The 16640-nt window shown below is 39.1% G+C and overlaps 1 protein-coding gene across 2 annotated transcripts in view; it reads right to left on the bottom strand.

The window, feature by feature from the left end:
• The window catches only part of Redic1 (regulator of DNA class I crossover intermediates 1), a 66565-nt gene extending 52146 nt beyond the window's left edge, over positions 1-14419 (bottom strand). Inside the window, exon 1 of one of the 2 annotated variants that reach the window (XM_076912300.1) lies at positions 14296-14419. In XM_076912300.1, coding sequence (XP_076768415.1) covers positions 14296-14318 — 23 coding nt within the window. In that variant the 5' untranslated portion in view covers positions 14319-14419. The remainder of the gene's footprint in view (positions 1-14295) is intronic. The other variant, XM_076912301.1, reaches the window with a different exon arrangement.
• Between the last annotated feature and the right edge of the window lie 2221 nt (positions 14420-16640).

The raw sequence follows: 16640 nt of genomic DNA, 5'->3' as shown, positions 1-16640 counted from the left end.
ATTTGTTAAAACTTGTTTGTGTCTTATGAGTCTAACAGGAATTTACACTGGGCACTGTAGGTCTAGTCATGAATCCAGAGTTGGAGAAGTTTATTCATCCAGACAGGATACCAACAATAGGGCAAACAACAATATCACTGAAGTGCACTTGGAGAGCAAATGAGTTTACGTGGCTTCCTTGCAGGGCAAGGCTGAAGGGTTACTTATATAAGAGTGTGGATGTCAGCAAAACGGATGCATTAGTGCAGTGTCTCACTTCACCACCTCCCAGAAGCTCATCCTGGTGTTTCCCTTTCAGTAAACCTCCTACTTCATGTATTCTACAACGAGCATTGCTACCCTATTCTACCACCTTCCTACTAGACTATCAACAGTTCATTACCAGAGCCATAGACCTAGTCATCTCTGTATTATTCTACTCAATTCTTACCTGGCTGAGGTAGTTTCCAAGGTAGTAATCATGCTATGCCCAGAGGAAAAAGTTGTACTACAGCAGCTAGCTGTAGAATAACAACAACAACAAAACTCAAGAGAGATTAATAAAGAGTTCTCAAGAGATGAAATAAAAATGGCTAATAAACAATGAGAAAATGTTCAGCCTCATTAGATATCAGGAAATGAAAATCAAAACTAATTCAGATTCTGTCTTGCCCTAGTCAGAATGGCAGTCATTAAGAAAACAAATGAATACTATCAAGGATGTGTGCAAAAGGAACCCTTCTATACTACTGATGGGGATATACACTACTCTAACCACCATGAGTTAGCAATACAAAGGCTTGTGAAAGAAAAACTGAAAATAGGATCCGTGAGATGGCTGAGCCAGTAAAAGTGCTTGCTGCCAAGCCTAACAATCTAAGTTCAATCCCGAGAACTTACATGGTGAAAGAAGGGAACCAATCCCCATAGGTTGTCTTCTGACTTCCACATGTGTGCGCTGACACATTTGTGCATACTCATATAAAAACACACACATGGTAAATTTATAAAAAAACAAAACAGAGAAAAAAATAAATCTACCATCTTGTCCATGGGTTCCACTACCTGGTATTTACTCAAAGGCCTCCAAGTCAGTGCAACACAGAAATGTTTTGTATCAATGTTTATTACAATATTGTTCACAATAGCTGTTACAGAATCAACATGGGTGGGCAGTGATAGAAATGAAAGTTTAAAATGTGCCATTTTAAAAAAATGTGCCATTTTCATCCATAAAAAGAAAGAATATGTGTCATCTGTAGAAAATGGATGCAAATTGAAATGATAACTAAGTGGATTAGCCAGCTCTCACAGACAAATACTATACATTTCCTTATATTTGTCTGTCCTAGGTTTGCATGAAACACAAAGCTACATGTGCAAGCCACATGTATATCTTTATGTTAAGAAGAAGTAATACTAACTTAAGAACAAGGGGAAGAGAAGAGGGGCAAAGGAGCACACAGAAAAAAATAAAACCCAACATGTGCAATATTCAACATGCACTTGAATACAAACTTCAAAGATAAATAAGTTTTAAAAATTTGGTGCTGACCAAAACCACTATTACAGCAGCATTCTTACCAACACTGGCAGGACTAATTAGTGTTTATTACCTTTTTCAAATATTTCATTGTCTCATATCTATAAATGCCCATATTTTCTATTGCCCCCGTCTAAACTAGAAGAGCTATGCAAGCATCACAGACCTCAGTTTGCAACAGCACAACTTGACAGGCACATCATCAGCACCCAAAACAGACAGTATCATCAGCACCCAACACAAACAGTGACAACGATTCTTCTACACCACCCTGTGAGTAGGTTGTCTCAACATGCTGGAATCCTGGAACACTTCCATTGTTAATGCATGCCTCTGCAATGTTTTTAAAAAGGAAATGCCACTTTCTATGTAGAGCATGTCAGAAAAAGAGAACTTTATTATCCCTGGACATCTTACAGTTTAATCACAGGTTAAAATGAGATCTTCTTTCTGCCTATCGCTCTTACACAAATACAGTGATGGCAGAGATCTTTTTAAAAGTCACTGAATATAGCTAAGCTCATCAGTGGAATTAATGATATTAGTCAATATTTAGTTTAAACACAGAAAACCACAGCTAGGGATGGAGGCTCACACCTATTATTCCAACTCATGGGAGATAGCCAAGACAATAACTGTGATTTTTCAAGCCAGCCTGGGCTACACTATTTTTAAAAATCGATTTTTGCTAAACTTGGCTTATGCTCGTTAGGGAGAGATTAGTTTCAGAAAGAACACGGAAGGATGAGATGGGTTAGGGGGTAAAGGCTCTTGCTGACAAGATAGATGGCCCTAATTGGATTCTGGGAAGCCACATGGTAAGCAGAAAGAACTGACCCCTACAAGTTGTATTCTGGTCTCCATACAAGCACTGTGGCACATACAGAGAGGGGTTGGGGGTAAATTTAAAAATGATGGCTGCTTGATCTACAACCATTTCTCACTTGAATTCTTTTGGGAGCTCAAGAGTAGATTACTTCTAGAATCAAGACCAAACACCTAGTACCACAACTCTGCTTTTACCTCAGGACTACAGTGAATGGCTCCCTCACACCTCTATCTGCAGGTACAAGATACAACAGATTGGCAAATTGTCACGTACTGTTTAAGCTTACTGAGAGGTGGTCTCTGGAAGTATAGAAGGCAAACACCCATTCAAGCCTAAAGATGTTTGTCTCAATGTATCTCCTCCAGTATACTTGTGTTGAGAAAGCCAGAAGAAGAAGCCATGAATTACTTATTCCATGGTATAAAAATTCTTGGCAGTGGGAACAGAAAGTGGGAAGCTCATCCACACAGAGAAGGCTCAGTCAGGAACTCTAGATGATTGCTTCAGCTTCCCTAGCCAATTTCTCCTGGATGTTTGTAATCCTTTAATTTAATGACATAACCTTTCTTTGCTTTCTAAGTCAGGTTACTCCATTTGTCCCTGCTGTGTGTTCTAAACTCCTGATTTGACAACTTTTAGCAATCAGCTGCTTTTTATTTATCTGCACTTGCTTATCTTCCACTGTTCCTAACATCTTTAATAAACTCACTCATTCAGAACCAACAATATAATTATTGTAGCTTGGTCTCTGGACTGTACAGAGCAATGGAGTAAAGGCTTTCCTTCTGAAGTGCTATCATGTGTTCCCTCAGCTGAGCTGCTCCCCTTCACCCTCACTCCTTACAGCTGCATGAAGTGTGCCCATCTAACATGTAGCCTTGCTTTTTCAGACCCTTGCCTTTATGATCACTCACTGCAAATATGAGAGCTCATAGGAGGTTGTCTTGTTTCTTTCCCTATACATTTCCCCAGATGAAGGCTGTTTTCTTGTTCATGTTCTGGAAAGACATCAGGAACCCCCTGAGCTGATTATTTATTTGGTGGCCTTAGTTGCCCGAAAAGATAACAAGACATTACGGGATAAGATCTTGATGACTTTTATTCTCAGGTCTACAAAATGAGTCTTATCTTTTACCCAGGAACCTCTCTTCTATTGTCAAATTTTAGTATGTCCCCTGGCCTACATACCATTAACAGGGAACAAACCATAATGACTCTAAGAGAATTAGAAATAAGGGTTTTCCCCCATTGTCTGGACTCGTGACGTAGTCCATACTGACTGTGGATGCTGAAGAAAGGAGTGACCATCCTCTATGAAGGGTTTCTCCTGTTTCTAGCCCCTTCCCTGTTGTCATATTACTAGCTGTCACTAGATGCCATATGACTAGACCTAAGCCACCAGGCCCCATCATTCTCTAGTTCTACATCATCTGAAAAGTGGGACTAATTTCTCAGAAGGACTCCCTGGGTCTGAAACTTAGCTTGGAACTGAACTAGTTCATGTCTTGGAGGAGAGCTTAAGCATGAGGAGGAGGGAACCAAAGATCCAACAAAGGGTAACCTAAAGAGACCAATTGTGACTGTATCACAAAACTCCTTGGAATATCTCATGTGGCTCTAACAGCCCTCTTGGGAGAGAGTACAACTGTGTCCTAAACGGGTACAGGACACCCCTCATTCCTTTTCCCTTCCCTTGCATGTGGGTGATTGGCTATCTCACCAAATCTCCTTTTTGAAGAACTAGAATAAATTTGACCCAAATACTCTTTAAAAGTGACCTTTTCTTTCACAATACACCTTGGCCCTAGTATAAGCTGGGGTAGAAAAATGTGCCCTCTAAATGGTAGCTTAAATTCTAACACCATTCAATAACTGAATTTATTTTGTCAGATGAATTAAAAATGGAGTAAAGGCCCTACATTCAAGTCTTTTATGTCCCAAGAGACCAACTTGATCCAAGTCTCAAATGACAAATGGATCCCCTCTACAGCCACCCTTGCCTCTTCCCAGGAACAGAGAATATATCCACTAAAGAACACTGTATGAATGGGGTAGGGAGCTTGCCAGTTTATCATTAGAATCCATCAGTCTGCCCTCTGCTTGAAGCAATAGGAGAACTTGACTCAACTCAAATACTTATCTCTTTCTTTGTATGAGATTTAAACCAATAAAAGACCTGGGCAAATTTTCAAACATCCTTGAAAAGTGAAAAGTACACAGAGGTTCTCCAGCACTTAAGCCAAGGCTTCTGAGGTGAAGAACAGGCCCTAAAAAGTTCTTAGAAACAAAGGATCTTTGAAGACAAGTTGTGGATTCCAGTTCCTCTTGGGGCTTTAACATTCCTTATAAGTACCCTGAGTGGGACTTAGGAGACCTTAGAGAATGAGCCATTTCCTAGTCTGCCTGGTGGAAGAACTAAAAATAGCTGGCCAAGTCCCTCAATCATAGTAAACTGGCTACCATGCATCAGGGGTACAGGAGAATCCTACTGCCTTCTTGGGAAGATTAAAAGAATATCCTGCTAAGTTCTGATAGTATAAATGATGGGTATTTCTTAAAGATAAAGTCATTGCCCAGTCAGCTCTAGACATTTGCCAGAAGTAATCACCTCTATTTATTACAATCAATATTAAAAAAAAAAAAAAAGGAGGGAGAACAGGAGGAGGAGAAAGAAGAGGAAGAGGAAGAAGAGGAGAAAGAAGAGGAGGAGGAGGAGGAGGAAATAAAAGCCCAAAGAAAAGAAAAAGCACAAGAATAGGAGAGAGAAATTCATCTCCTAGATAACCTGCAGACAGAACCAGGCCAGAGATAAGGCCGTTGGAAACAAGAGTACCAGAAGAAGGGCCAGCTCTGGAGGTTTGCCCATGATGTGGCCAAATGGGACACCTGTGACTGGACTATCCTGAACCATCTTGACCCTCAAATCAGACAACTTTCAGCCTCTGCTGGCATCAGGAAGGCCCCCTCCCCAAAACTTAATGAGACAGACTTGAGGAAATTTTTGACACTACACTTGAGGTCAGTGCCTTCCTACTGCATTATTTGTGTCTCTTACTCAGTTCTACACTTGCCCCTCGGAAACTGACCGGAAGTCTCGTGTCATGGAATGAGAGTTGAAGGCAGGCTCTAGACCAAATGCTTTGGAGCATACCCCTGCTAAGAGATAGCTACCTCTCTGTGTTTTCCTCTAGTCCCATATTCTTTTTCTTGGGAATAAGGGCGGTATATGGGAGAAACATAAAGTGCCTTCCCCCCGCCACCAGGTGTTTTTTCTTTCTTTTTTAAAAAATTTTACTTACTTACTTACTTACTTATTTATTTATTTATTTATTTATTTTACTTACTCATTTTACATCCCACTCATCTCCCCCTTCCTGGTTACCCTTCCCACAATGCTTCCCTCATCCCTCCCTTGGGTATTTCTACTGTACTAGTCAGATATAATTGTGAGATGTAATCACAGAGCAAGATATAAATAACACTATGTCTAATTTCCTCTCTCTTCATGAGCACTGAGATCGCCTTTTTTCAATCCTTATCGATATTCCCTTGGAGACAGACAGCTCGCTGCTTATATTTGGAGAAAGGAAAAGAAAAAACAGCTTTTCAGGGTTGGGCACACAGACCCCTGATCAAAACGAAGGACACCACGTACTGCCCTAGACTGATGTGCTGTGCTTACAGTGAAGTGCCCGGTCTCAGGGCTCCCAAATAGTTTTTCACTGAATGCAAGTGTCACACAAAGTTCCGAAAGCTTTAAATTGAGGTTAACTTTTTCACAACTTCATTTCTGAGGGATCTGATTGATTGCTAAACTAACATAGCTAGGGGCACGGACACTGGTTTTATTCAGCCTATGATGCCCTCACCATGGAACATGGGCAAAGTGATGCCATGGAATCCTTTCTCCTTCTCAGTTTCTCTATGTGCTTTCAATGCAGCCCAGCACAGATCCATGGTGAATGAACATCCCTGTCCCTTCCAGTTCTTTAATGAGCTATTGTCCAAGCAGCTTGAACCTAGAATCCAAACAGAGAGCAAAACAATATTCAGGTGGCATCTCTTGGTGTTTCCAGTTATAACTGGTACCTACACAACTCACTTTCTGCTGCTTTATGTCTACTTCTGTCTACTGGTATACTGTCTACCTAACTCGTGCCCTTTTAGTAAGCTGAAGTTATTCTCATGTAATGTAATGTTTTCTGAGTGTCCTGTTGCTGTAATAAGATCAATGCATTTTCTAGAACAGGCTATGGAGGCAATGCCACACTCCCTTGGTGAATTCTTTTGGTTCTGAGGCATTACTTTACATACTGTAGCATATGGGACCTGCAGTCATGTGCCTCTAACACAATCCAGCTAGGACAGAGAGCCTTCTCTTTTAATTCCCTCCCAGTCATTCCAGATCCCTACAGACAGAAAATTTATGACATATCTGACAGAGAATGGTAGCCTTCAATGAAAAGAAACCAAAAAGTAAAGCTTCATCTCTACCAATCAAAGAAGCTTGTGGGTCCTGACCTTCTCTTGTCAGAAATCTTAATCTTACTAAGGTTACTTTCAGAGATGGAGGGGACATATGGTTCTTGCTTCTCATCAACCGAACTAACTCTAGAATTGACAATCCAGATCTATTGATCTGCCTCAGATGTATTCCATGTTTTTACTACCAATTTATTTAAGTCATCCTGGAAAAAGCATAGGAAGAACTCATTAGCATGGTAAGGATAAAAGCCATGTTGGTAAGGATGGCTCTACCAGAAAAGCCTCATCTTCCCTCCTCTTCACAATGAGCAGAGACAACGTAGATTTCAGGGTCATGTCAGTGAGTACAGTTACTCCGGTTGACCTCTCTTAATGCTCGCTAATGAGGGAAGATAAATATCATGGAATTCCCAGATGTAGGAGAAAAAGAGAGACCAGAAGACATTATAACATCCCTCTTTCATCCTATGGATGGATAACCATCCATCATTAGTTTGATCCACAGACCTTGAAATAAAATGCTTTATATTTTACTACACTCTAGAGCTTTGCCTAAATTTATACTAGGGGGATTTAAAAAAAAGTGGCCTCTAGAGGAAAATGTCATTAATAGTATTGTCCCTTCATAAAAGATAGGGCACTTGTCAATTTTTTGGCTTGTCTGCTTTCACTCGCAGGCACATGCTGGTTGTGAGTACAGAGTTTCAAGCAATTGGCCACCTCTAAGCCTATGAAGGAAGCATTTCAAGTTAAGTATATGGTACTTATTACTATATACTCATGACATTATAAATTTGAGCTATCAGATGGTGGCCCTTCAAAATAAAGTCTTCCCTCTCTGACAGCACTATGAGGTGGGGAAAGAATTTTTCTGTCTCTTATAAATGCACAGCACAGCAGGTAGAAGATTCGTATGAACAAATTTGTACATGAGACAAATGTTCTGGATTCAGCCTTATGTTATTGGACACAATAATGAGTCTTAAAATAAGTTAGTGAATTTGTTAATGTCATAATGTCTCATGGTGTTAAGAAAGACAATGAGTGACAGGGAGCCAGTAAGTAAGAGAAGCAAATATTAGAAGACTAAAGATATTTTAGCAAAGATTTGTATATTGTAAGACTTTGTCCTAAGGTAAGATGGCTAAATATTTCTAGAATGAGAATGAGAAAGACAAATCTTGGAGGCCTAAGGTCACAAAAGTTCTGAGTAGGTTATATAAGGTAAAAGATGAGACTTTGATATGGTATTCATGATGATAAAAAGGTTATTAAAACCTTTAAAGCCACAGTGCAATCCTTTTTAAAAATCAATGGTGTTCTCTTAAGTTACTGTTCTGCTCTTCATATAATCTAGAACAGGCATTTAAAAAAAAGTGTGTGTGTTCAGCATAATGAGGACAGCTGAGTCTTAACAACATCTAGATTTGTTTTAAAGATTGATTTTTGCCCAAGTTTCATCTAAATACTGTATAGAAGTTCAATGTTGCTTCTCTCCTTCGGAAGATCACATAGCCCCTTCTGGTATCACAAAAGCTAGTCCTTGAGGAAGAGGCTTTCCGGTCACATCCAGCTTCAGTGCTTCTGATCCAGTGCCCAAAGTGATTAGTGCTTTCAGAACCAAGGGCTTAACTTCCACCTCTGAGAAGCAACCTAAAGCAACAGCAATAATGTTTGGGGACTCTCTTGAGCTCCCCTCACCAACGACTCAAAAGGGATCTTCTCAGACCTGTTTTGGGGAATGTTGTTAGCTCTTGGAAGGAGCACTGTCAGCCCAGATGGAAAGTTTTCATTTGCACTCTATCTGTACATGCATACACAGACTAGTATGTATTTTGTATAACTTTAGGTAGATAATGATTCCTTTCAGACACTCCTACTGCTGCTTTGCCTCCCTCCTTCTTCTTTATCTCTTCCCCTCTCTAATTAAGCCCCACTCTGTTTTTCCCATTCTCCCCTTCAAACCACCTACACCCTACTATTTCCCTCTCATTGCTCCCCCCACCTCACTGTCCCCTCCTACTTTCCTGGTTTCTATGGTTACCCCAGGTTACACTCACATCTGAAGTCTGGAGCTATGAACCAGAGGTAAAAGAGACCATGAGACATTTCTCTTTGGGGCCTGGTCTACTTCACATTATGTTTTCCTTCCTAGCTCATGTCATTAACCTGAAATTTCATGCAAGAAAATTGTTTACATTTTTATTATCTCTTCATCGTTATGTGTGTGTGTGTGTGTATCTGTGAGTAATGCATATATGTTATATAAGCATATATAGCATATATAGAAACCACATAAGCATATATAGAAACCATGAATTTGAAAGAGCAAGTGCAAGGATATATGGGAATGGTTGGAGGCAGTAAAGTAATGTAATTATCATTACTTTCAAGTATAAAAATCATTTTTGAAAGCATACATATGCCAGACTAAAGGTAACTAACCTTCTAGGTATTTATTAACCGTACTTGAAAGCATATGCCTATGTGGACAAGAGGACAAAACAACAGCCAGCATTTTAGGCCTTACCTTCCAAGGTCAACTAGGCCCCAGGGGACAACAGGACAACAGCTCTTTCTAAGAGCTCCACTATTCTAGTACATTACCTGTCCCCTTCATCAGTGATGTGGTAGAGGCACAGGGGGTGAATCTAATCAGTGTACATTCTACACTGGAAAGTCAAGACATAGACCCTATTCATCCAAAGGAAGCAGAATGGTCAGGAAGACCCTGACTCATCCTAGCATATAACACAACTTTTTTTTTTCTTAAGGCTAAAGGAGTCAAGGGTTTTCCATATTATCAACTAATCCTTGTGACCAGACCCTCAACTGACCTTGACAGAAAAAAAAATAACTGATTAATTTTTACCACCTGTATGGTCTTCAAGAACTAAAAGGAATGTATAGCCAAAGCCTAAAGTAACTGGCACATTCATTTAACACACTGAGAAACCTTATTAAAGCAAGGACCTTATGGCATGTTACTGGGTGTCCATTTCTCCATAAGGATTTTCTTCTTCATAAGGAAATGCTTCCCAGATGAACACATTTGAACCTTGGCTCAATTTCAACACCGAAGTTCTGATGACACCCACACCTAAGACAGAGAGAGGCCCTCTTCTATTCTAACCCAAAAATCAAACGATAGCTAAATCTTTTTCTTTCTTGATCCCTCTCTAGAACCATCCATAAACCACCTTCCTCAGAGATTACAGTGGAGATTATCAGAGAAGTTCATGACATTTGTCACATCAGCAGGACGAGCTATGCTCTCTTTACAAAGGGACATTCTCAAAGCAAAGGCTTTATAAGGCAGTCGATCTCTCAGGCCTGTGAATTTTGTCCATGAAATAATCCTCAAGATTGGCAGCTACTTCCAGTGAGGTCTCCTGTGTACAAATAGGGCCAAAACCTGGGGTAGATAGGGACTGGGATTGGATTGCACCAAATGCCTCTTGTGATGGACAGACAGAACTCTTAGTGACAACTGAAATCTTTCCTTCGTGGGTTGAAGCCTTTTCCTCACATGAATGCCTCAATTTCAAGACTCTGTATCTAAGTTCACATGAACAAATTCTTTCCCCACAGAATGTCCTCTACAACCTGGCTCTATGCATGAATAGAAAAGTTTCATATCCCGTGCAAAGTCATATAGCCTGTGATTTCCACAAAGTATGTTAAGACTTCTGCCAACTAAATTTAAAGACTGTATATAGTCCTACTAGAACTATGGAAAGGCATTAAAAAGTTCTCAAGCACAATCATAGCTTGCCTCACTTTTCAAAGCTCCGCAACAGCACGCCAGCCTCTATAGCACTGATACTGTAATAAGGAGCATTGCTGCTGCTGGGCTACTTGTGAACTTGGCTCTTCACTAAGAGAAAACTTCTACCTTTCTGTCTCTCAAACTCACTATCAAAAAAACCCACATACATCCACCCAAAGTATTTAAATATATAGTTTTATCTCCAGATACTTATAGAACATTTTTGATTTGTCATCTCTGTCTACCTGTCTTCTGATTGGCCAAACCTACTTCTAATCTAGTGTATGTTTCATTCTTATTCATTCCACTGGCTTTTATAGTTTCCAGTCTTCCTGAAAGCCTTGCAAAGAACTAGGTCTTCAGTCTCATCAACTAGTCATCTTCTTCGCAACTCTTATTGCTTCAGCGGTACTTGTTTTGTACAATATTGGGGTCTTTTAAGGCTTAGAAACTTCCAGTTTCTTGGCTTCAAATTCCCACCACTATTTGTGCAACCTTTCCAGTATTCATCTTTTTATGCAATGTTATCTGACTGAATTGGCACATCCTAACTGATACTGCCTAGCTCATTTCCTTGGGCAAATTATGTAATGATAACTATGCTTTAGTTCCCCGTCTACCTCACGTGGTGTTTAAAACAACACTTGTTACACATTGCTGATTGCTTAAGTTTCTACTAATATATAGATGTACATAATTCCAAACCCAATATTCTACCACAAGGTGCTTTTTATTAAGTAAAACGTATACACACATACAACTACACACATATGTATATGTACATACTTATATATCTATGCATACATACATACACACCTATGTATATAAACCCTGTCTAAGTAATACATATAAAAATGTTCTTGTTAAATTAATTTAGAGTGCTCTGGAGCTGTTCTGAAGGAGAACTCTAGTTGTTTTCCAGTCACTTATCTAAATCTTATGTTGCTAACAGCTCTCAAATTTTTCAACTAAAACAAGCCCCTAGTAACCAAGCACTCAAAGACAGTTTGAGATGCGATTAAAAAATTCTCCACTGCAGCGGCTTCAGTTGGCTGCCAGTGCTCACTGAAAGCACTCTCATGCTGAGGCCCCTTAAAAGATGATAGTACCAAGACCAGCTAACCCTGTCCTCTCTTGCCTGCACTCACAGTAGACACAGGAAATAATCAGATTTTCATAATCACTGTAGGGCTTCACCCTAGAGAGCCCATCTTTCTAAGAAAAGTTTATTTAAAATTGCATATAATGTTTTTAAGGTTTTACATTTATTTGTGTTTCTGTGTGTGTGTTTGTACGTATGTATGTGTGCTCATATGTGCAATTAGAGGTCAGAGTGCAAAGTGCACGGAGTGCAAGGATCAAATTCTGGTCATAGGGCTTGACAGCATGCACCTATCATCCCTGAATCATCCTGCAGCCTCATGTGTCCTAGTGTTTCACCTGTCTTAGATTTACTCTATAGTGTATGGATTCGGGCTTACATCTAAAGGAAGGCTCGCCTCTTTCTGATCTCTGATCAAAAGAAAAGTCATAAGAAATTGTAACCATGTTTCTTTATTCTGTGATTTAGGCCCCTGGTAGCTGATGGCAGAGGGATAGCAGTAGTTCATGTTGAGAAAAGCAATCTTAGTCCGCATTTCCTTCAGGACACTGCTTTTGTCACTTCCAGCAGCAACTAAAACATTAATTTCAAAATAACCAAGAAGTTCATGATCTGACAAGAACACCTACAGTGCTTTTATCTTTAAAACGTCCATGCAATATTTAATATATATTATTTTAAATTATGTATATGTGCACATGAGAGCAGTTATCTGTAGAATCCAGAAGAGGGTGTAGTATCCCAGGAGCTGGAGTTACAGTCTATTAATATTCACTTTTTTAAAAGTCAAATTTGGATACTCAAATATCAACTATATTCTAGTAAAGTCTGTAAGTGAATTTCTAGTTTTCTCTAAAGCATGCTAATAGAACACTAACCAAAAGAAACCATTTGCTCTGCTTTTACATTTATGTGTTTACTTACTTGTATATATGTGTGTAAGCATGCACATGCCACACTGTTTGGTAGCAGTTTCCTCCAAGATTGAAACATACTATTCATATAAGATTGAAAAGGACCATCCAGCAGGGAAGTTCCTCAAGCCAGAAGGCAAACAACTGAAATAGCCGCAGGAAATTCCAGAAAGTAACCTTACACACTAGGCCCCCTCCCTCCCAGAGTAAAAAAGGCAATAAAACAGACCAGAGTAAAACAGACCAGGCAAGGTGACTGGAAGAAAATTAGACTAAGTCACTAGAAAAGGACAGTTCCCCAACCAGTGTAGCTGCCTGCAGGGTACGAAGCAGATTTTCTGCTTTGGAAGCTGTCACCTGTGCCAGGGAAGGCTTTGGTGATTCAGCTGTCTTTGAGCTATTTCTGCTCCTGTAAGTAACCCCTCACCCAAATTCTTCTAAAAAACATCAATATATTTACCAAGTTGGACTTTGGTACTGCCTGTACTTAGGTCTGTCATGGGCCCTCTATCTGGGGTAAGTAGACATAAATGTTGTGTTGTGTCTCCACAGGAAAAAAGTTTGTGTGTGAAGATCAGAGAACACCTTTTCGTTACTCAGTTATCTCCTTTTAGCATGTGGGTCCCAGGGATTAAACTCAGGTCATCATGTTTGGATGACAAATATCTTTGCATGCTGAGCCATCTCAAGAGTCTGTTTTGCTTTTTAAGATGGTATTTTTGGCCTGAAATTGGTGGATACTCTCACTATAGCCACTCTGTGGGAAATTACAGGCATGAGTCCCCACACCCATTTAAAAACATACATTTCTAAATACAATGCTAATGTATTCAACGGAGGTGCTCCTGTTAAAATCACTAGCCATCTTTCCCCTATAAAATTCCTTAGTGATTTATATTAGTATCCTGATATCCTGGAATCTATTTGTGATATTCGTATGTGTGTGTGTCATATATATCAAATATATATGACATATACACGTATATATCATATATTTACATATATATCAAACAAATTAATCCTCAACACATTATATCAAGTTAAATTAGCTTTAAATTATTTCCACCAGAGCACATGTAAGGTAAACTACAATGAACAGTTAAATAAAAATAAATTGTAAATTGATAATAAATTTTTATGTGATTAATTCAGAGTACTGAACAAATTTTTATTCACGGTAAGTTTTCATTGTATTTGTCTTTTTAAAAACAAGCTATGCTGGGCATGGTGGTACACGCCCGTAAACCCAGCTCTTTAGAAGCTAAACAGGGGGGTTCTTATTATAGGGTAAACAGTGAGACCTTCTCTAATGTCAAACAAAACTAATAATAATATGTCTTTTTAAAATTATAATTTGAGAATATAGTAAATACATATAAGAAAACTGGGAATAGGGCTGTTTTGAAATTCCTGCATAGGTTGTATCCCATGCCCACCGGCCCTCACTAGAGGAGGATGCCTGGAATGGAGGGAAAGCAGCAGCAACCCCGCCCGCCCACTGTGAGCCCTCACAGAACCCTGTGGAGAGTGGGAAGCAAAGTTTGTTTATGACCCTGGACAGTACTGAGGTCTGCATCCTGGCATTTACCAGAGGAGGCTGTGACCTTATCTGGGCCCTGGGATGATGGCGACACTCCAGGACCACGAGGGATGGGAACCGAGCGCACACCTTACCGGGAGCCCCCGACCCAGTTCATCTCTCCAGAGGCTCCCACACGGGCCCCTCGCCGCTCGCAGCTCACATGCACACTGAAGGCCACGCAGAGGGACCGCAGCCTGCCCCTCTCCCGACAGGCACCGCGTCAGAGTGCCTTCCGGTGTGACACCGGGTCTCCCTAAGTGCGCTTCCGGTTAGGCCCCCACGGCTGCCATGCTTTCCTACTGCCTGTGTTGGGCCATCAGTTCACAGGCTGGACTTGGAAAGGCGACCCGCTACAGATAATCTGACTTCGAAGGTAACGTTGTCAACAACTTGTCGCACCATACCCCAATTCTTGACTTGAATTTGCAGTGCAATTTTAATATTTAGAAAGCATTGTTGAGGAGAAGCACCACACCGGACAGTAGTGTACATTTTGTGAATCTCTTAAAGACCTATACGAAGCTTTGATTAGCTGTGAGAAGTTCCCGACATTAAATTTCTTTCTGAACAAACAAAATCCTAAAGCAAAAAAAAAAAAAAAAAAAAAAAAAAAAAAAAGTTCTATGTTGCTTTGTTTTCACAAATCTCTTACAAATTGTACAAATTGTCATGTTTGTTCTTAAACAAGTTTTAATTAAGCAGTGACGGAGCTCGCCTTTAATCTCAGTACTCCAGGATGAGGGTGGGGGTGAGACGGCAGAGGCAGGAAGATTTCTGAGTTTGAGTCCAGCCTGTTCTACAGAATGGGTACCAGGACAGCCAGGGCTACACAGAGAAACCCTGTCTCAAAACAAAAACAAAACAAAAAAAGAAAAACCTACTATTAAGTTTCGTGTTCCAAATAAAGTAAAATTTTAAATTGTCATGATTTCTTTAAAAAAAAAAGTATCAAAATATAATGCTTATCTAAGTTGCCAAGAACTGGTAACTAAAATAAATACATCTTATTTTAAAACATTAATTATAATTTTATAACGTCAGTCAACAACCCCTACCAAATTTTATCTGTAATAGAATCAAAAGAGCATTTCAGCATTTCAGAAAAATCACTGAGTGACTGCTTTTTTTTTTTTAATTAACCATACAAACTGCATTATATATTTATATATTTATAGTTCTGTTCATTAGAAAGATATTTGCTTTATATATTATGAAACATATTTTATATATAAACATATATGATTTCCAGCTCTGCTCTTGATATTGGTGATCCATGATACGACAGCACGTTTTAGAGAAGAGTGGTTTAATTACTGCATTTAGAAAAAAATTTAAATAAATTTTTATTATATTTTTATTTTATGTTCATGGCTGTTTGCCTGTGTGTGTGTGTGTGTCTGTGTGTGTGTGCACTCGCGCTATTTTCATGTGTAATATCCTTAGAGGCCATAAGAGGGCATGCAATTCCCTGAAACTGATGTGCTAGACAGCTGTGTGTCACCATGAAGGTGCTAGGATCCTGGATCCTCTGTAAGAGCAACGGGTGCTCTTAACTGCTTAGCTATCTTTCCAGCCTCCTGCACTAGTAAATTTGAAACATTAATATCATACTACTTTTCTCAGATTATTAATTCCCTTGAGAAAAATGTTAATATTTTTCATATGAAATTACATTAAGTTTAGAGGCCTGAGTGGAAATTTTATAATGCTTACTAAAATAACAAGTGATTTTTTTTTCACTTCTTTTTTTTCTCTCCCAGTTTGAAATTCAAACTAATATTAACTTTATATTTGGCTTTCAAAAAAAATTAAAAAGAAACCCCATAACAGTCTTAATGTCTTACTTTAAAAGAATATGTAACCATGCATTGTTTAACAAAATAAATACATTTTGAGATTCATTCTAGATGGTTTTATCATTGGCCAAACATGAAGTGGACTACCACAGAACTAGTTAGAATGTATACATTATTTTGTATGTTCTCTTAATGTATGTGACAAAGAGATACAATTAACATGAGAAGTATAGAACTGTAGTGTTCCTTAAAAAGCTGTTTAATAGTCAGGTGTATCCTGCACAACAACAATTAAAAGTATAGTATAGTATAATATATATGTGGACCAGTAGCATTATTATTATAATCTACCATATGGTATTTTGTTATATTATGTTCAGGAGCACAGTAAGTCTATTTACTATATGGTGAATTCAAATGCATAAGTAATGCTTTATTCTATTATGGCTATACAATGTTAACAGGCAAGAGGGAAATTCAGTTCTTAAATGTGATTCATTTTTGACTGGAATGTTTTGTGGCACGTTTTCTGTCTTCTTTCCTCTCAGATTGAATTCTTCTTTTCCTATCTGAAGCCTCAAGTCTAGTTTTAAGTCTTAGGACATACCCTCCCCCATTTGGAACATGCAGTGTGGAAAACA

Source organism: Arvicanthis niloticus, chromosome 13 (assembly GCF_011762505.2).
Source record: "Arvicanthis niloticus isolate mArvNil1 chromosome 13, mArvNil1.pat.X, whole genome shotgun sequence".
NCBI lineage: Eukaryota > Metazoa > Chordata > Mammalia > Rodentia > Muridae > Arvicanthis > Arvicanthis niloticus.
This window is presented reverse-complemented; position numbering and strand designations above follow the sequence as displayed.